At 39.6% G+C, this 17381-nt stretch overlaps 1 protein-coding gene across 5 annotated transcripts in view; it reads left to right on the top strand.

Moving 5' to 3' along the window:
- The window catches only part of LOC139960646 (85/88 kDa calcium-independent phospholipase A2-like), a 28091-nt gene extending 10807 nt beyond the window's left edge, over positions 1-17284 (top strand). For 4 of the 5 annotated variants that reach the window (XM_071959184.1, XM_071959183.1, XM_071959182.1 and 1 more), the window contains 13 exons: positions 1372-1610; positions 1943-2158; positions 3551-3743; positions 4309-4502; positions 4725-5004; positions 5992-6097; positions 9058-9213; positions 9823-10080; positions 10431-10578; positions 10730-10869; positions 12531-12685; positions 14767-14937; positions 16260-17284. In XM_071959184.1, the coding sequence (XP_071815285.1) occupies positions 1444-1610; positions 1943-2158; positions 3551-3743; positions 4309-4502; positions 4725-5004; positions 5992-6097; positions 9058-9213; positions 9823-10080; positions 10431-10578; positions 10730-10869; positions 12531-12685; positions 14767-14937; positions 16260-16478 (2403 nt within the window). In that variant the 5' untranslated portion in view covers positions 1372-1443 and the 3' untranslated portion in view covers positions 16479-17284. The other variant, XR_011790579.1, reaches the window with a different exon arrangement.
- The last annotated feature ends 97 nt before the right edge of the window (positions 17285-17381 follow it).

Consider the following 17381-nt stretch of genomic DNA (forward strand, 5'->3'; position numbering starts at 1 on the left):
CAGTCCCGATGCAAGGGGACTGGGGTTGAGAGCGGATCAGTCGTTGGTAGTTTGGTTTTCGTGCCCAGGTTCTTTCCAGGGCGACTTTTCCTTAAAAAAAAGTATTTTAGACGTGTACAAGTTCCTCGCAGGATGGCAATGGAGGTCCAAAACGTAGGAATACCTGATTTATCCGGAACACTGCTACACCAAAACCTTCATTATCCGTAGGTATATCTAATATTCAATCATTCTTACAAAACACTGAATATGTATTGCCACAGTGATACTACTTCCAATACAGTGGGGGGGGGGGGGTGGAGGACTGGAGTTCACAGTGGCGGAGCGTCCATACAGTCAGGGGGCGGATGCCCCCCCCCCCTGACGGACTCAAATGGACTGCTGGCGCCCTTTTCAGCTTTTTACTACTTTTTACTTATTATCGAATATTGACTTTTTTTATTGCTCTCATATCTACCTATTGACATTTGTCACATTTTGTTGGTGTAATTTTCTGACAAAATGCTCTAACGGCTATTTATACTTCGTTATCTGCAAATTAGCAATACCCGGAAAGGGTCATTTCCGGCGATCTAGGGAGTATCTCTACTCAAAAAAAATCTGTAGGCTCCGCCCCAACCTGTGGTGGCGCTCCGCTAAGATAGTGTCGAAAGCGCCCCTACAGATCATTCTCACCCCTCTGACCAATACCCCTAGCTCCGCCACTGGGAGTTCATGTGACCTACCCTCTTTCTTTAGTATGCCGGTGCTATTGTGTGTCACCTTAGAGACAGATCCCCAAGATGACACTCCATGTCAGTCACAATGATGCTTTGGGCGCATGGACCCTGCACAAGGACCCTGCTGCTCCTCAGGCGCGTAGACAAGGAGAGGGGGCGAAGGTGGCGCCCGCCCTCCCCCACTTGAGTATGTTTTTTCATTTTTTTTAATGATATCGCTAGTAATTTCAAAATAGAAAACGCTTAGATGCAACTTACAAGGCCTGTGAAGTACCATTTCCAGCGATCTGCATTGGGAGGCATATTCGGCCAAAATTTTCTTGTACGCTTTGCGCCAACTTATGGTGGCGCTACGCTTAGATAATTTGCCTACAGGCTTCGTCCCTTCCTTGGCAAATGCCTCGCTACGCGCCTGATGCTCCTTGCTACACCACAGACTATAGAAAACACAACATCGAAACATGCTTCAATTCGAATTAACTAAAAATCAGAAAAGAAAAAGAAAACGTGTTTACGTGAAGTGCCTATTCACTCTAACTTATAAGAAAATATCCGCCTATATGTGTAAGAGTTACGATACGTAATTTGCATAAATGCTCTCCACTTAAAATATCTATTTCCAATCTCTTTGACGTCTTTGTCTCTCTTTCAGATTTTCTTTATTCTTTCTGGTGTTTTTTTTTTTGGAGAGGGAGTCGAAGACTACACCAAGCTCTGAATAAAGATGGATATTTGGCCCTGGAACTCCGCGAAATCTGTGAACAAACTTTCAAACGGTAAAATCGAAACTTGGGAAAAGCTGTTCGATGACGATGATACCAAACTTCAGTTATTACAAGCTGGTAAAGGAAGCTACCAAGCAGTATGTTCTCTTGATGACGATGTATTCAGGTAAGATCCTTGATAAAGAAAGCATAGTGGGCAGGGGGAGGGTCATTCGGAGGGGGGGGGGGGAATGGTTCAGCTGGGTTTTTTTTTGCATTCAGCCGGGAAATAAGTGGACCTATTATTAAGGGTGTATCCTCCGTCACTCCGCTTTCTTCTAACCTCACTAAAATATATATATATATATATATATATTTATTTATATATATATATTTATATATATATCTATATATCTATTCATCTACGTCTACACCGACGTCTACGTCTACGACTTACGTCTACATCATATTTCCACATTTATTTGACTATAGTTAATGATTTTAATTATTTTTTGGCAGTCTTTTCAGAGAAACTTCAGAAGAAAAAGCCCAAAAGGATTTGGAATTTTTGCTGCCAAAACTGAGACCATTTTTGAAATTAGATCATGAGCACTTGAACGAGGATGTCCTGGGCAAACTGTGTCGTTGTATTTGGGAGAACCCCTCCTGGTCTGTGGCTCATGTTGCCGCTGACTGTGCAATCAACATAGCATTCAGTTCCGAGGGATTTAAAGAGTGAGTGTTGTCGGATAGACTATTTGGCTTGGCTTACATACATTCATACACCCATGCATACAAACACACGTACAGACAGACAGACAGACAGACGAACAATGCTAGTCCTGTTTCCGTGACATATTATGCAATACTAGACCATGAGGCTAACCACTCAAATCTCGATATATTTCACTAGGCTTTCGCAATCGTATATCTCATTTGATGCCCGTATGTATATATATGTGGCAAACATGAATGTCTTGTTTTTAAAGGTTTGCTGTAAACGACAGCACCTGTTACTTCCATTACTTATAAAGCAAACAAACAAAAACAAACAAAAATAATAAAACCCCCGATATCACACGCTGATATAATGGAAACCGGTATCAGTCGCGATCGTGACTTTTGAACCAGGATGGTTGTCAATTTCGCAAAATATTCTCTCAAAACAAGTACTACTCCTATCCTAAAGTAAAGGTGCTGAGTGATTGGGCTGACTACTGATACTTTATGTGACGTCATAAACATCCAGGCAGTGTTTTTGGATTTCTTTCTAAATGTCATTTCCCACTAAACTTCTAAATCAGGTGAATATGCCTATATGCTTCAAAGTGGTATTGGTTTGTGTTTTCGGCTTACATATAACATGAATATGAAGACCTCTAATTCCTTTACAAGTGGGGAGTATAAAATGTACGTTGAGTGAATATTCAGTACATTTGTGATGGACATTAATGAGCTTTAAAGCTATAGAATCATGTTAGCACAGTTAGGCTTAATTATTATGAGGATAAATAAGTCGGAAAATGCATTAACATAAACAAAGCATATATACGACACAAAGAATATTTTCTAGCGGGGATGTGGATGATGCCTAGCTTTAGCGTTTATGTTGAGGGCGCTGTCAAGACTGTCCTACATCTAAATATACGGCTATGTGTCCTCATAAAGTTCATTGCAGCTAAATGCTGTCTGTGAATTGTCTCGTGTTCCAACGATCTATGATTATTGTTATTATTATTATTATGTTTATTATGTTTGTTATGACTATGATTATGAATATTATTATTATGATGATGATGATGATGATGATGATGATGATGATGATGATGATGATGATGATGATGATGATGATGATGATGATGATGATGATGATGATGATGATGATGATGATGATGATGATGATGATGATGATGATGATGATTATGATTATGATTATTATTGTGTTTATTATTATGTTTATCATTATTATTATGTCTATTATTATCATTATTATTATTATGTTTATTATTATTACTATGTTTATTATTATTACTATGTTTATTATTATGTTTATTATTATTATTATTGTCATTATGTTTATTATTATTATGTTTATTATTAATATATTTATATTTCCACATATACTAGGTTAATTAATGAACAAGAGAGTGACCATGGCATGACGCCCCTCCATGTTGCCGTTGCACAGGGTCATGTAGATACCGTGAAGACCCTGACAGATTTAGGTGCCATTGTCTCCATGACAGATCACGAAGGACATACAGCATTGCACCAGGCAGTGATATCATTTGGTGACTCGAACAGTAGTGAACTGATTGCGGTAAGAGTTCTAACATAATTATATACTAGTAATGATAGTCACCATCATCATCGTCGCATATCATCATCGTCTTCGAAATAGCCTTCGAAATTAGTCCGAATTACATCATCCCTGTATTACCTGTCTCCTGTACATCTATGCACTGCTTTATACCTAAACAATTTGTAACATTTCCCCTTGATCTCTTCAGCTGTTTCGCATCCTCCTTCATCATAGATTGTTTCCAGAAACAATGCATGACCTTTCTTGCTCAATTATTGCGATTCTTACTCTTTCTTACTCAATTCGCGACACGAATTTCAAAGCTTGCAAATCTAATTTGCGGATATTCCTATACTCTCATCATATCTGACCAAATGGACAGTGATTATAATGTTCTTGCATTAACCGCGTGTTAACAGGGTATTGTGATCGTAAACACTTTTATACCGTTACTCATGGACATGGTAGCAATAAGTTACCGGCATGAGCGAGGCATGACCCCACTCCCCCACCCCCCCACTCCCTCACCCACTCCCCCATTGCCCGTCATCTCCTGACTAATAGTTCAACTCTCTGGTTGCAGCTGTTGGCTAGTTGCTTAGTCGATGAGGAGGAGATGAATAATGATATAGAGGAGGCCTTAACGCCTCTCATTATGGCATTGAAAACAGGGAAATTCGACGCAGCCAGAATAATAGTGGAAAGTAACGCTTTGATAGATGTACCCGACGAAACTGGACGACCCATCCACCATGCTCTTAAACATGATAATTATCTGTGAGTATACACACATCTGAGTAGCTTATATATGCGTTTGAATTTCATTGCCGTCTGCACAGCGGCGGTTTAGATAAAGCAGAGCGATACACATATTTATTGACCGTGTGGAGATGGTGACTCTCAATAATGACTTTTAAACTTAACGAAAACAAAAATAAAGATTTTGAATTTATTCTCTGGTTCTCTCTTCTACTATACACGCACGGTTTTGATGGTCAGCTTAGCAACCGAGATATTAGCGAAAAACAACCGACAAGGATTCTCGCGTTGTAATAAATACAACGCAACACCCCTCCACTGGGCTAGATCTTCGGAGGTGGTGAAGATGATATTCAAATTTGATTACGAGCTCAACACACGAAGTTCGACTGGTCACACAGCTGTACATGTCATGGTGAAGAAGGGACGAAGCGACTGCTTGGTGGAACTGCTAGCAGCAGGAGCAGACCCTGAAATACCCGACAACGACGGCAATTCCCCACTCCATACTGCTGCTCTTGTGAGAAACTTTTGTTTTGTTTTTAAAGGCAGGGGTATATTAGAGGGGTAGGAGTAAAAGGGTAACGATAGGGGGTATATATGTATAAATGGTATATGGTTCAAGGTAAGGGTGGGAACTTGCGGTAAGGATGAGATTGGTGTTAGGGTGTAAATTAAATGGCAAAGGCTGAGCGGTGTGTGATTAGCGAATGGGAAGCTTATGATGGCCATGATACCAATAACAAATTAGCCATAAAAATTCTACCCGAACATAATCTCAGAGTCAACTTTATCGTCAAATTTACAGTAAGTAGCTATTTCAGACTTAGCACCTGAAGTATAGCACAGAATGATATAGAAAGAGATGGGTGATGATGTGTCCACCGTATTGACTGCACCCCCTTCCTCTCTTATAGCTGCCGCTCTAGCTGATCTTATATTTTCCCATCTACCTAATCAATAAAATGGTACCATTTCAGCACTACACGTCCGCCCAATTCCCCAAACCCCCACCCTTTACCATATATATATATATATATATATATATATATATATATATATATATATATATATATATATATATATATATATATAGTTGGTTAGCAACATGTTTGATCTCTAGAGTAAGGCAAAATATGTCACCAAAAACAGAACTAGTATTGTTCGATACAGGTGACAAACGCCTACAGTGGAATTACGATCTTCCTTACCGGTTTCGAACCTCTGGACATACAATCAGCGTCCATAGCCTAGTGGTTAGGGTGTCCGCGTACAGAGCGGGAGGCCCGTGGTTCGAATCCCGGTGGAGGCTGAAAGTTTTTTCACTGTTCTTGATTTTCCAACTCATTACGATTTTCATTTATATATATATATATATATATATATATATATATATATATATATATATATACATATATATATATATATATATATATCAACAGCTTAGCATACCGCTGCTTAAAGTCATTCATGAATATTCATGAAAGTATTTCTTCGTTCTTTTCAGACGAACAACTTGGACGCTATTAGAGCTTTGATCGTATTCAACGCCGATGTTAACGCAAAGAACCATAAAGGCCTGACCCCTAGACATTACGCGTCATCACATGGCCGTATGTACCTTGACTAACGTTATTTGCATACACTACTGCGTCAGATCATGGAATATATATTTATATAGCGTTCGCAATACAGGGGCGTATCCAGGGGGCGCAACAGGCGCGCGCCCCCCTATTGGCCGTCATAATAGTTTTAGAAACATAGATGGTAATTGTGTTTGTATTATCACTATAAACACTAAGTGACATGCCAGCCATACTTAATTGTTCATTTTGTGTCCATTTTTACTGGAAATGTTGCTTATTATTAAGGTCGAAAAATGGATCACATATGGCACCATTTTGCATTTCAGCCCTTCTTCGAAAGCAAAAATTGTCCACCCCTCCCCTTAGACCCATCACCCCAGGACGGCGATCATTCATGCCTGACGCCCCCCCCCCCTAGTGGAAAATCCTGGATACGCCCCTGGCAATAAGTCATTTTTATGAGACCAACTGCGCATGAGTGTAGCATAATTTCAGCTTTAGTTGAGGTATACAAGTTGCTATATCACTGTATACTCTATTAACACACAACGCCGCTGCAGTTATAGAAAAAAAACGAATACTTTTTAAGTTACTGTCACGAAGGGGAGGGTGGGGGGGGGGTGAGAATGGAGGTGAGGTTGCTTAGCATATTTCTCGACACTTTGAAAGGTGTACAAGTTACTCCCCCAATCTCACTTCCTGCATGTCGTTGAATATAGGCTGCTTGCACTTATATCGACGAATACATACATACAATTGTTATTAATTCCGAGATCTGGTGATATCCGATTGCAAAATGTAGAAGTGTATCCCATTTATAATAGCGCTTGCACTGTATATAATGTTAGAGATAAAGGCCTATACACTGCAGGTCTTGATTGTTACATTTCCATATTGTTTGTATGCCATCGTATATGGCAAGCCAGTGGGACAAACACCGCATAATATATCCGCGTATTAATTCGAATATATACGCGTATTAATTCGAATATATATGTGTTGTACATGTGAAGTTTCGCTTTATGAAGCGATCTCGCGAGCCCGCCAAAACATTTATCGTTGGTATGTACACAGCAAGAGCGGAAATGTGCTTTCGTGTATTCCAATTAATCCGTGCATATATTGGATTTAATCCCCATATGTATACTATTTAATACTTGTATATATTCGAATTAATACGTGTATATATTCGAATTAATACGTGTATATATTCGAATTAATACGCGGATATATTTGGGCCATATGATTGGCTAATAATACATACGCGTATATATTCCAATTAATACGAGTATAAATTACGATTAATACGCTGATATATTAGGCAGTGCTTGTCCCACATGGCTTGCCATAATCGTAACGAATGTTCGACATTTGGTAATGGGCCATCACAACTCGCTGCCACCTGGCAGAGCTTATATGTTTAGACTTTCCCTAAGTATAGTAAAAAGTTTAGACCTCGCAAGAGGTCCTGCATGAGGGGGATAATACTGAGATAATACTGAATAGAATTGTTATCAAAGAAAAGACAACGTTTTTTTGTTTTTGTTTTTTGAGGATCAGTTGTCTTTTTTGAGCCAGGGAGTGGTTGATAAGGAAAGTATCGTTACAATTGCATTGAATAGAATAGAAAGCCATGGGTAAATCAAGGAAAGAACCCGAAATCAGGGGACAAAGGAGGCAAAGAACCAGTGAGGGCGAGATTTCTATTGAATGGGATTTAAGTTTTTAAGTACTAAGGAAGCAGACAGATTGGGTTCGTTTATTCGGGAGGTGTGTGTTTACGACTTGGTATTTCAGGAGGAGATCTTGAATTAATGGGTCTTTCTCGAGGTTGTTTTTGTATAAGTTAATGTTAAATGATTCAAGAAGTTTAAAAATAGGACTTGTTTTGCCCGCATGAAGAACATGTGAGTTTCCGATATATAGGAAGGGATTTTTTAGTGCAAAGCGATAGGCTGTTGTATGTATGGATTCTGTTTAAAACTTGTTTGTTGGAATTAGAGATGGTAAGCAGGGAGATGCACCCGTAGCTGAAGATTGGCTTTATTTTAGACGTTCAGTAAAAGATACTAACGAACACACGCACACGCACACAAAAGAAAAAGGTCAAGTCTCAAATGTTAGTTTGAATATAAAATTTAGTCACCTAAACTATACCGTACTAAAACTGAAAATGGAGATATGTACACAGACAGGCACATGTTCAAACACCCATGCCTCCAGACGACCAACCCCCCCCCCCCCAAAAAAAAAAAAAAAAACTGTTCATCTACAGCCTAAGTGTATCGATAAACCCTGAATGTTTTATCAGTCCCATTCCTAACTCTTCACGCAAATTTAACCGCAACCAATGGGTGAGTGGTATATGAAGTATTTCTTAAAAACTCCAGTTATTGGAAGAAAGTAACTATTTTGATGTCTCTTCCAAGTACTCATTAGTTATTTATGATTTCCAGCAAGCACTCAGTGTAGCAGAACCATATATCACATAATCAATGACCTAACAGTCTTAGAAAACAGCTTCCCTTTGGGTAACTTAATCTGCTGCAGTCTCTCTTTTGTTTTAATCAAATTAAAAAATAAATTAAAAAATGGTGGGTAAAACACCTCCCGCAACCCCATCATCGTTAATCACTTTTAGCAATTGTTTTAAAAATCTTCCTATAGGTAAGGTATTTAGGGTGTCTGGATAACAACAAAATTAACCATCGGGACTTCATATATTACATTCTATTGTCTTCATCACCATACATAGATCCGGAAGAGGGGCACTGGGGGCCAATTGTAAGAATGTCACCCAATGATGGTGTAGGTTAGGTAGATCAGAGTGCTTATGCATAGGAGGCAGGTATGTGTATTCATTCATAAATGCCCAACCACTTAGTTTAATTTATTTGGGGGGGGGATCGGGGGGGGGATCGGTATCCTGAAATAAGTCCTTGTCGTGACGAGATTTCTCATCTATCATTTTTTATGTTCATACTTAGTTGCGGGAGGCCAAGCGCTTCAAGCGTTGCACATGGTAGGGGCCCAAAGGTGTGCAGCGCAGACACTAAGTTGTCTACAGGGGTGTCTGCCTTGGGGACAATATGACGGGGACAAAATGGAATACCCACATGATCCTAATGAAGAATGTGAAATTGGTAAGTATATGAAGAGAAATTATTAGGTAAAGTTACTGTTTACCGACGCTACCGGGGGGGGGGGGGGGGTTAGGTTGAGGGGTGTAATTAGGAGAAGTGGTTAAAAGGGTTAGTTAAAATGGGTGGTGTTTGAGCGAAAGGGTGGTTCAGCTACGTCATACTGTAACTTCTATAAGTCGAAATTATTAAAATATTCTATTCTATTAAACTAGGTAAATATATCGTTTAATAACGAGCCTAGTTGGACTCTAAGAAAATGTGATAACGATGGGGGGGGGGGGGGTGGGAGGGATGGGGGTGTGTGTGAATGATTTTTAATTTCCAGTCATATTTCTGAAAGCGAAAATCGTGGTTCCATAATTCTACAAAACTGCAAGAACTGTACAAGTTACAAAATATCGACCATTTCAAACTAAATTAACAATTTTTACTGCGACGAATAATTAGAAAAAAAATCTTCCGATAACAACAAAATATGACTACGTCGTTACTTCATGCAAGACCCGCAAAACAAAAAACAAGCCACAAAGAAGTTGATTTCCTGAGGTGAATGTATTGTGTCAAAAAGATTAAGATCCGTGTCATTTCTCATTTATTTTCATTTTCAAGTCTTTGAAGAGTACATGAACGAAGTTGTGGAGAATATGCTAGTGGTATGCCGAGATTTCCATTGCAACATTTTGGATCGAGATCCAAATGACCGGTTTGAGAAGTTGCTCTGTTTAGATGGCGGAGGGTCACGTGGTATCGTTGAAGTACAGCTGTTGGCTGCGATAGAGAGAGCATCTGATAAAAGGATCATTGATTGTTTTGATTGGATCGCTGGAACTAGTGCGGGAGCTGTCAATACTGGTATCTTAGCAACCGGTGACTATATTAGCGTAATTTTGTTACGGCCTTTTAAAGCACATTTCTAGGTTCATTGCCCAATGGTTAGCAACTTTATCAAGCCGGCCAGTTATTGTTATGTTTTGTTTTTATTGAAGTCGATCAACGTAAGACATTATACTATAGGTTTTCTCACTACACAAATACGATTCTATCACCCAATGTACATAGCTTGATCAGTTTTTACTGTGAATAACAGACCACCGTTAATCAGTATAAACTGAAGTGTGTATAAATACCGTAACACATGCTAGATCTGTCAGCAGATGCTACTGTGGAAAAATTACTTACAGATTAATTCTTTCTCCCTCCACATGTCAACATTAAAGGAGCCTGTATAACGGAAATGAGAAAGTTATTCTTTTCGTGTACAAGGGAGCTATTTGCTGGCAGCAAACCTTACAATGGTGAGAGAACAGAAGGACTTCTGAAGGGCATCTACGGAGAAAGGAAAATGATGGAGATTGAGAAACCGAGGTAACACAGTTTCAGAAATACAAATATTATGCCACCTATTTTGCTTTAAAGATAGAAAGAGAAAAGCAAAGTTTGACGCCGGATTATTCGGCAAATAGTATAGACTATAAGAAGAAAGAAATTTCATATCAATTGTGTTTATTCTTTGTAGGATTATGATTACTGGAGCCTTGAGTAACAGAGCGCCACCAGCTTTACACTTTTTCCGTAACTTCAAACCGCCAGCCATGTCTTCCTCTCGTATTGTGTCCTTCAATGGACGCTATGACCATCCACCTTGTCCACCTGATGGTAAGTTATGCTGCACATGGTCAACATTATATCCTCATAGGAGACTGTCCGGGTAAAGAGAGAAAAAAAAGAAGAAGAAAAACGAACAGCAAATCAAAACAATATCCGGACAATGCAATTACAATACTTCAGTTTGTATGGATGAACTTTAACTTATTGAAGAATTAACAGTTTAAAGAATGATTTGACGTTATATGTGTTGTTCAAGTTGCTACTCTTTACTTTTTTTTCTTTGACTGTCTGCCAGGGATGGATCCAGGATTTCAAAAAGGAAGGGACGTGAGGGTGTCGGCCTGAGGTCGTTGGATCGGGATCCCATGTGTGTGGGGAGGGGGTGGGGTGATCCGGGGTTTCTTCTCCCAGAGCACACGTTTGACACTTGAAATAGTGCATTCTGTGGCATATTTAGATTATAACTGTATAAATTAGGTCTATAGTTAGGTCTCCACCCAAGGTTGTACTAATTAATACCTTTTGTGAAGTTATAAAAGTGGGTGGGGGGGGGAGTGATAGACCCCACCCCTAGGTCCGCTCCTGTTTGTCCCATCTGACGTACTTGGTCATACCGCCCACACCCTTCCCCTATACCATTCTCCCTCCACATAGGTACAAATAACTGATGTAGCTTTCGCACGGGTTTATAAAAACAACTATTTCTTGTATCATGTACCAATTTGCAGGCATAGTTTAAGTTTGGCGCTCGATTTAAAGAAAATGCTACTCTTCTCCTTATAGCCAAATTGCTGATAAGCAATTGAATAGGTTCAGGGGCGTAGCGAGAGGGGGGGTGTGGGGGGGTGTCACACCCCCCCAATAATTTGGTCGCTGTCGGCAAATTTTGGGTCTGTCGGCAAAAGGAGAAAAGGTGAAGAGGGCGGAAGGGGAAGAAAGAAGGAAAGCTGAATAGAAAAAGGAGAACGGGCCGGAGCTTCTTCCGTGCCAAATTTGACTTAAAATATGCACCAGATTGCATCTAAGGACGTTTCAAACCTTAAAAATTGCCAAAGGGGAGGGGGACACCCCCTCCCCTTAGACCCCTCCCCCATTTCAGTCACCACTTCCAGATCCGTTGTCAAATCAAATTGGACTTAAAATATGCACCAGATTGCATCTAAGGACGTTTCAAAACTAAAAAATTGCCAAAAGGGGAGGGGGACACCCCCTCCCCTTAGACCCCTCCCCCATTTCGGTCACCACTTCCAGATCCGTCGGCAAATCAAATTTGACTTAATATATGCACCAGATTGCATTTAAGGACGTTTCAAAACTAAAAAATTGCCAATTAGACCCCTCCCCCATTTCAGTCACCACTTCCAGATCCGTCGGCAAATCAAATTCTCCACACCCCCCCAACAAAAACCCCTTCGCTACGCCCCTGAATAGGTTCATACTTGTTTCTCTATTTATACTATGGAGGGTTTGGCTTAACGTATGATAATATAGTATATGAAAGGTAGCCCACCCCCCTCCAAATTTGGGGGATACCCCTTAATACCATGCACGTTAAAAACGATAAATGAACACTACAAATATAGCCCTGAAAGTACCATAATACATATAACGCTTTAAATTAACAGTATCGCCTGCATGCCATGAACTGAAATCGATACATAAGTTCTCTATTCTTTTCCCTCCATTCACCCCACCCCCTCTCCGGGTAGAGGAAACCCTGTGGCGTGCCGTCCGATCGTCTACGGCTGCTCCAACATATTTCCCGCCAAAAGATCTCTTCATGGACGGCGGTTTGGTGTCTAACAATCCAACTACTGACGCTATGACTGAAATCTCCGAATACTACGCAGAAAAGAAAATGGCGGTGACTATTCACGTGTCTTCATTACAATTTTCAAATATTAAAGATCTACTCTATTAGCCTCAATTAAAGCATTCTATAGCTAGGAAAGTTTTGTGATTACGTAATCGACCTGCCACGGTCGTAAATCGACCTCAGGCTCCACAACTAGCCTGCATAGCTTCTTAACACCATAAAGGCTCTTCGTGTAAACACTGTGTGGAAATGTGTTTATGTCTACATTAATCATACAGCGTTCACGCGAAGACCCTTATATATACAAGAAAAAAATATGTGGCATGCAGGCGTTGCAGATTAATTGGTAAAAAGAGGTAATTTTACAACCAAGCCAGGTCGATTACGTAATCTCAAGAAACTTTCCCATGATAGTGTGCTATATATAGTTGGGGTCTATACAGCAGACCTTTAAGTTCTCATTGAGGCCGGGTACATATGTTCGGCAATCATAATTCAGCATATGCGACACAATGTCTGTGCTTGATCATCTCTCCAACCGGTTCAAATTGAATGTTGTTCAGTATAAGAGGAAACATGTCAATTCGTATATTATGTAATATGTGACGTCATCGAGCCACTATAGGATGTTAAACCCTTCCACTTTCCCTTTGTAAAAAATAAAATAAGAATAATAAGTTTACACCAAAAACGTTTTAGGTTTTTCACCGAAAAAAAGGAAGAATAAAACGTAGTTAACACCAACACACCATAACAAACATGTATTCACCTGGCAGTTTCACCATTTAATATACGTTTACACCAATATTCACAAATAATTTCACTATAATGAGTGTAAACATACTAATAAATAAAGAAAGAAAACCGTAAGCAAATATACGTAGGTAATCCATGGAGTTGACGGATCTCAGGATCCTAAAATTTGGGTACATTACTAGTACTATAATTTCATAACAATGAAGGCACATCAATCTTCTCACGCACTTACCCCCCCCCCTCCACCCCCACACGCACACACAAACGGACACTTTACGTTACACGAACAAACAATTGGAACCCCCACCATCTATTCTTATATCACCATGATGGGCTTCATAGTACCCAGTGGTCCAGACGGGTTTTGTCGCATGGGACATTAACATGATCCATGATGCTTACATTTTCCTATTTTCGGATGAAGAGAATTGAAACTGTGGATTATTCTTTTAAAAGGACCGAAAGATGAAAATAAGATCAAAGCAGTGTATCAGGGAAATAAAGTTGAGAGTAAATAATTCTGGTAAATATTCTTCAGGAGCGTTATGCTGGTGGAATTAACATTCCACAATCATCAGATGTATCCACACCTCTAACAATCATTTTAGCTCTCTCTGTCACTAAATATTGCACTGGGGACACTGCTAGTGAAATTCAATGCCTTCCTGCTGAAGGTACTGGTATTAGAAAAAAAGGCGCAAATCTGTATGACCATGGAGCTATAAACAGTTATAGCTCCATGGTATGACACACGATATACAGTATATATATATATATATATATATATATATATATATATATATATATATATATACCATATATATATATATATATATATACCATATAGCGATACCATAACAACGGCAATACTTGAGTAATATCAATGCCATTCACCAGGGTTATGTGATAGCAACGACAATACTCTAGTACTACCAATGCAATACACCACATCAATGACAATACTTGAGTAATACTACCAATGCAATTCACCAATATCATAGCAACAGCAATACTCTAGTACTACCGATACAATACACCATAGCAACTGCAATACTTGAGTAATATCAATGCCATTCACCAGAGCAATGACATAGCAACGTCAATACTCTACTACTACCAATGCAACACACCATAGCAACGGCAATATTTGAGTAATACCAATACCATTCACCAGGGCAATGTCATAGCAACGGCAGTACTCTACTACTACCAATGCAATACACCATAGCAACGGCAATACTTGAGTAATACCAATGCCATTCACCAGGGCAATGTCATAGCAACGGCAGTATCCTCTAGTAATGCACCGTAGCAACGGCAATATTTGAGTAATACCTGATCACGTATGCCTATTTGTTTCAATTTAAAACTAGGGTGAGCCAGTACGGAAACTAGGGTTGGTGTTATCTCTCGGAACCGGAAACGGTCCTGTTCCCCAAATGAAGAACATCGAAGTGTGCGTCCCCCAGGCTGTATCCGACATATTTCGAGTGGGCGCAAACATCAAAGCCGCTGCCCACTTAGGTGAAATCATGTTGAGTTTGGTGAGTTGCTTTTTTCTAGTCATTCTCAAAGGATAGCGCTCCCAGAAAACAGATATAAGATAGTTTAAATGTTTCGCATAACGTTAGTATGCGATATTTCATAGTTGATATTTCAAAGTGCTAAAGCAATACTAGAAACCTTTAAGTGTTTGTCAAGTTTCGATATCACTTTGCGGGAGTTTAAGATGACATTATTATTTACCTTAAAACAACACCATTCTCCAGGAGGGCTCCTATAATGTTAAGCACATATATTTCAACAATTATATCATTGTTTTGTAAAATCTTGTAGTTCATTGTCAACAAATTTAAATATAAAGGAACTTTAAATTTGAATTTCGGTTGAAATTTGTGTTGTTTGTGGGAGATATTGTGCATGCTTGAGTCAGTAGTTCTTGAGGTTACTTCATTGTCCAACCTCCAATCTTTAAAACAGAAACAGACTGAAGATGACCTCTCCCGGCCTCCCTCGGCCAAAGCAAAGCAACCATTTTCGCCTCCCTCCACAAGCAATAAGAAAAAGATATAGCCAACTTCTGAATACAACCACATCTCACATAAGCATGGAAAACAATTTTCGAACAAACCGTATAAGCCCACTGATCATCACGTTTGATTAGCGGGCTAGGGAGACTCTTTCCTCTTGCCCGATTGCCTGGCCGGTCTGTCCGCCTTTAGTTGAAAGGGTATACTTTCAAAAATTAAAAGTGGTATTTGAACGTGATTTGAACCAGTGGCGTAGGAAGGTACTTTTGAGTGGGGGGGGGGCTGAAAACTGATGGCCGGCCTGGGGGAGGGGTCTAAGGGGAGGGGGTGTCCCCCTCCCCTTTGGATTTTTTTTGCATTTCCAGGTGGCCTCAGATGCAATTTGGTGCAATATAGCACACTTACACACCCACTCCATTCTGTAAACTTAATTTTGTATTTTCACCTGGCCTTAGATGCAATTTGGTGCTCCAAATGAGATTTTTTTTCTCATTTGGAAATGAAAAAGGGGTTTTCTGACTTGCGAAGCGGGGGGCGGAATGATACTTCCGCCCTCCACATTTTTCACTGGGGGGCTGGCGCCCCCAGCCCCCCGGTTCCTACGCCCTTGATTTGAACTGATCTTCGTATAGTGTTTAATGGACCTTGACTTATATCAAACATTAATTTGTGTGTCTGAAAGTCATCCATGTAGTGTTGTATTGATTTCACTCCTCACTAGTCTGTCTTCTCTCAAGTCATTCTCTTTCGCCCACCCTCCTGCCCCCCCCCCCGTGATTCCCCACCTCTTCTCTTCCGGGTCATCACTCACTTCCTCTTTCGTCCTTCCTTGATAGGTTACCGATGCTAGATTTCGTCCTGCTCATCGCGCACGCGCCTGGTGTAATGATATCGGGGCTGTCTACTTCCGGTTAAGTCCCAACTTATCGATCATGACAGATCTAGACGAGACGGATAACAGCGTTATTTTAAAATTAATGTGGGAGACGCAGGTCTTTCTTCACAATAACAAACGTAAAATAGACCAGATTGGTGCTCTATTGAGTGTTATGTAACGGTATGTATTTGTTTTCTATATCATACAACACATTGGCGATATGTGCATGTCTTAGTTAATTCCCCCCACAAAAAAAAGGCTAGATATGTCGAAATGGTCACAATGTTGAAAAAAATGGTTTATCATTTTAAGCATCGTTTAAAATATTGGAATATGCTTATCTGTGTGCATTGTATATGTAATTGTATGATAATTTTTGTTTTCACAATTCGCAATGATGTAAAAAGAAAAAGGTCATAGGTCATATATCTACATAACAACAAGGTCATAGGTCATATATCTACCTAACAACAAGGTCAGAGGTCATATATCTACCTAACAAATATAAAGGGTAATGAATGTGTAGCATACTAATCACACATTGTTATATGATCTTGGTGTTCTCTAATGATCGATAACTAATGCCACTTATGTTTTTAGGATTATAAGCCTCATAGAATATTTTTGCTGTATTATGCAGTTTTTCTGAAAGAAATATCACAATAGTGACGTGCACTGGATTAGTTGAAAGGGTTGGGGAAGGGAATTATGAAATCCCCTGATCGATCTTGGGAATGTCATGACCTTCTTGGAACGGTGTACTGGTCCCCAAGGGGTGTACATTTTTTCCTGACTGGATGTAAGATATCCCCTACTGGACTTTTTACCCCCGCTCATAACAATGGAGCTGGGGGTATCCCAGTTATTTCATTTATACTGTATGATCAGTCATCCAATGCAAATATCATTGATTCGATATTAGCCACTCTTTTCGCTGTATCATATAAAGTATTTCTAATAGCAACAAAATAATAATAATAATAATAATAATAAACAAAAAATGATACACTTTAACTAGAGTCGTGACGTCATTGCCGGAATAGGCCTTACAGAACATGCTATAGGTCCAAATGTGTATTAG

This window comes from Apostichopus japonicus, chromosome 19 (genome assembly GCF_037975245.1).
Source record: "Apostichopus japonicus isolate 1M-3 chromosome 19, ASM3797524v1, whole genome shotgun sequence".
In the NCBI taxonomy this organism is placed as follows: Eukaryota; Metazoa; Echinodermata; class Holothuroidea; order Aspidochirotida; family Stichopodidae; genus Apostichopus; species Apostichopus japonicus.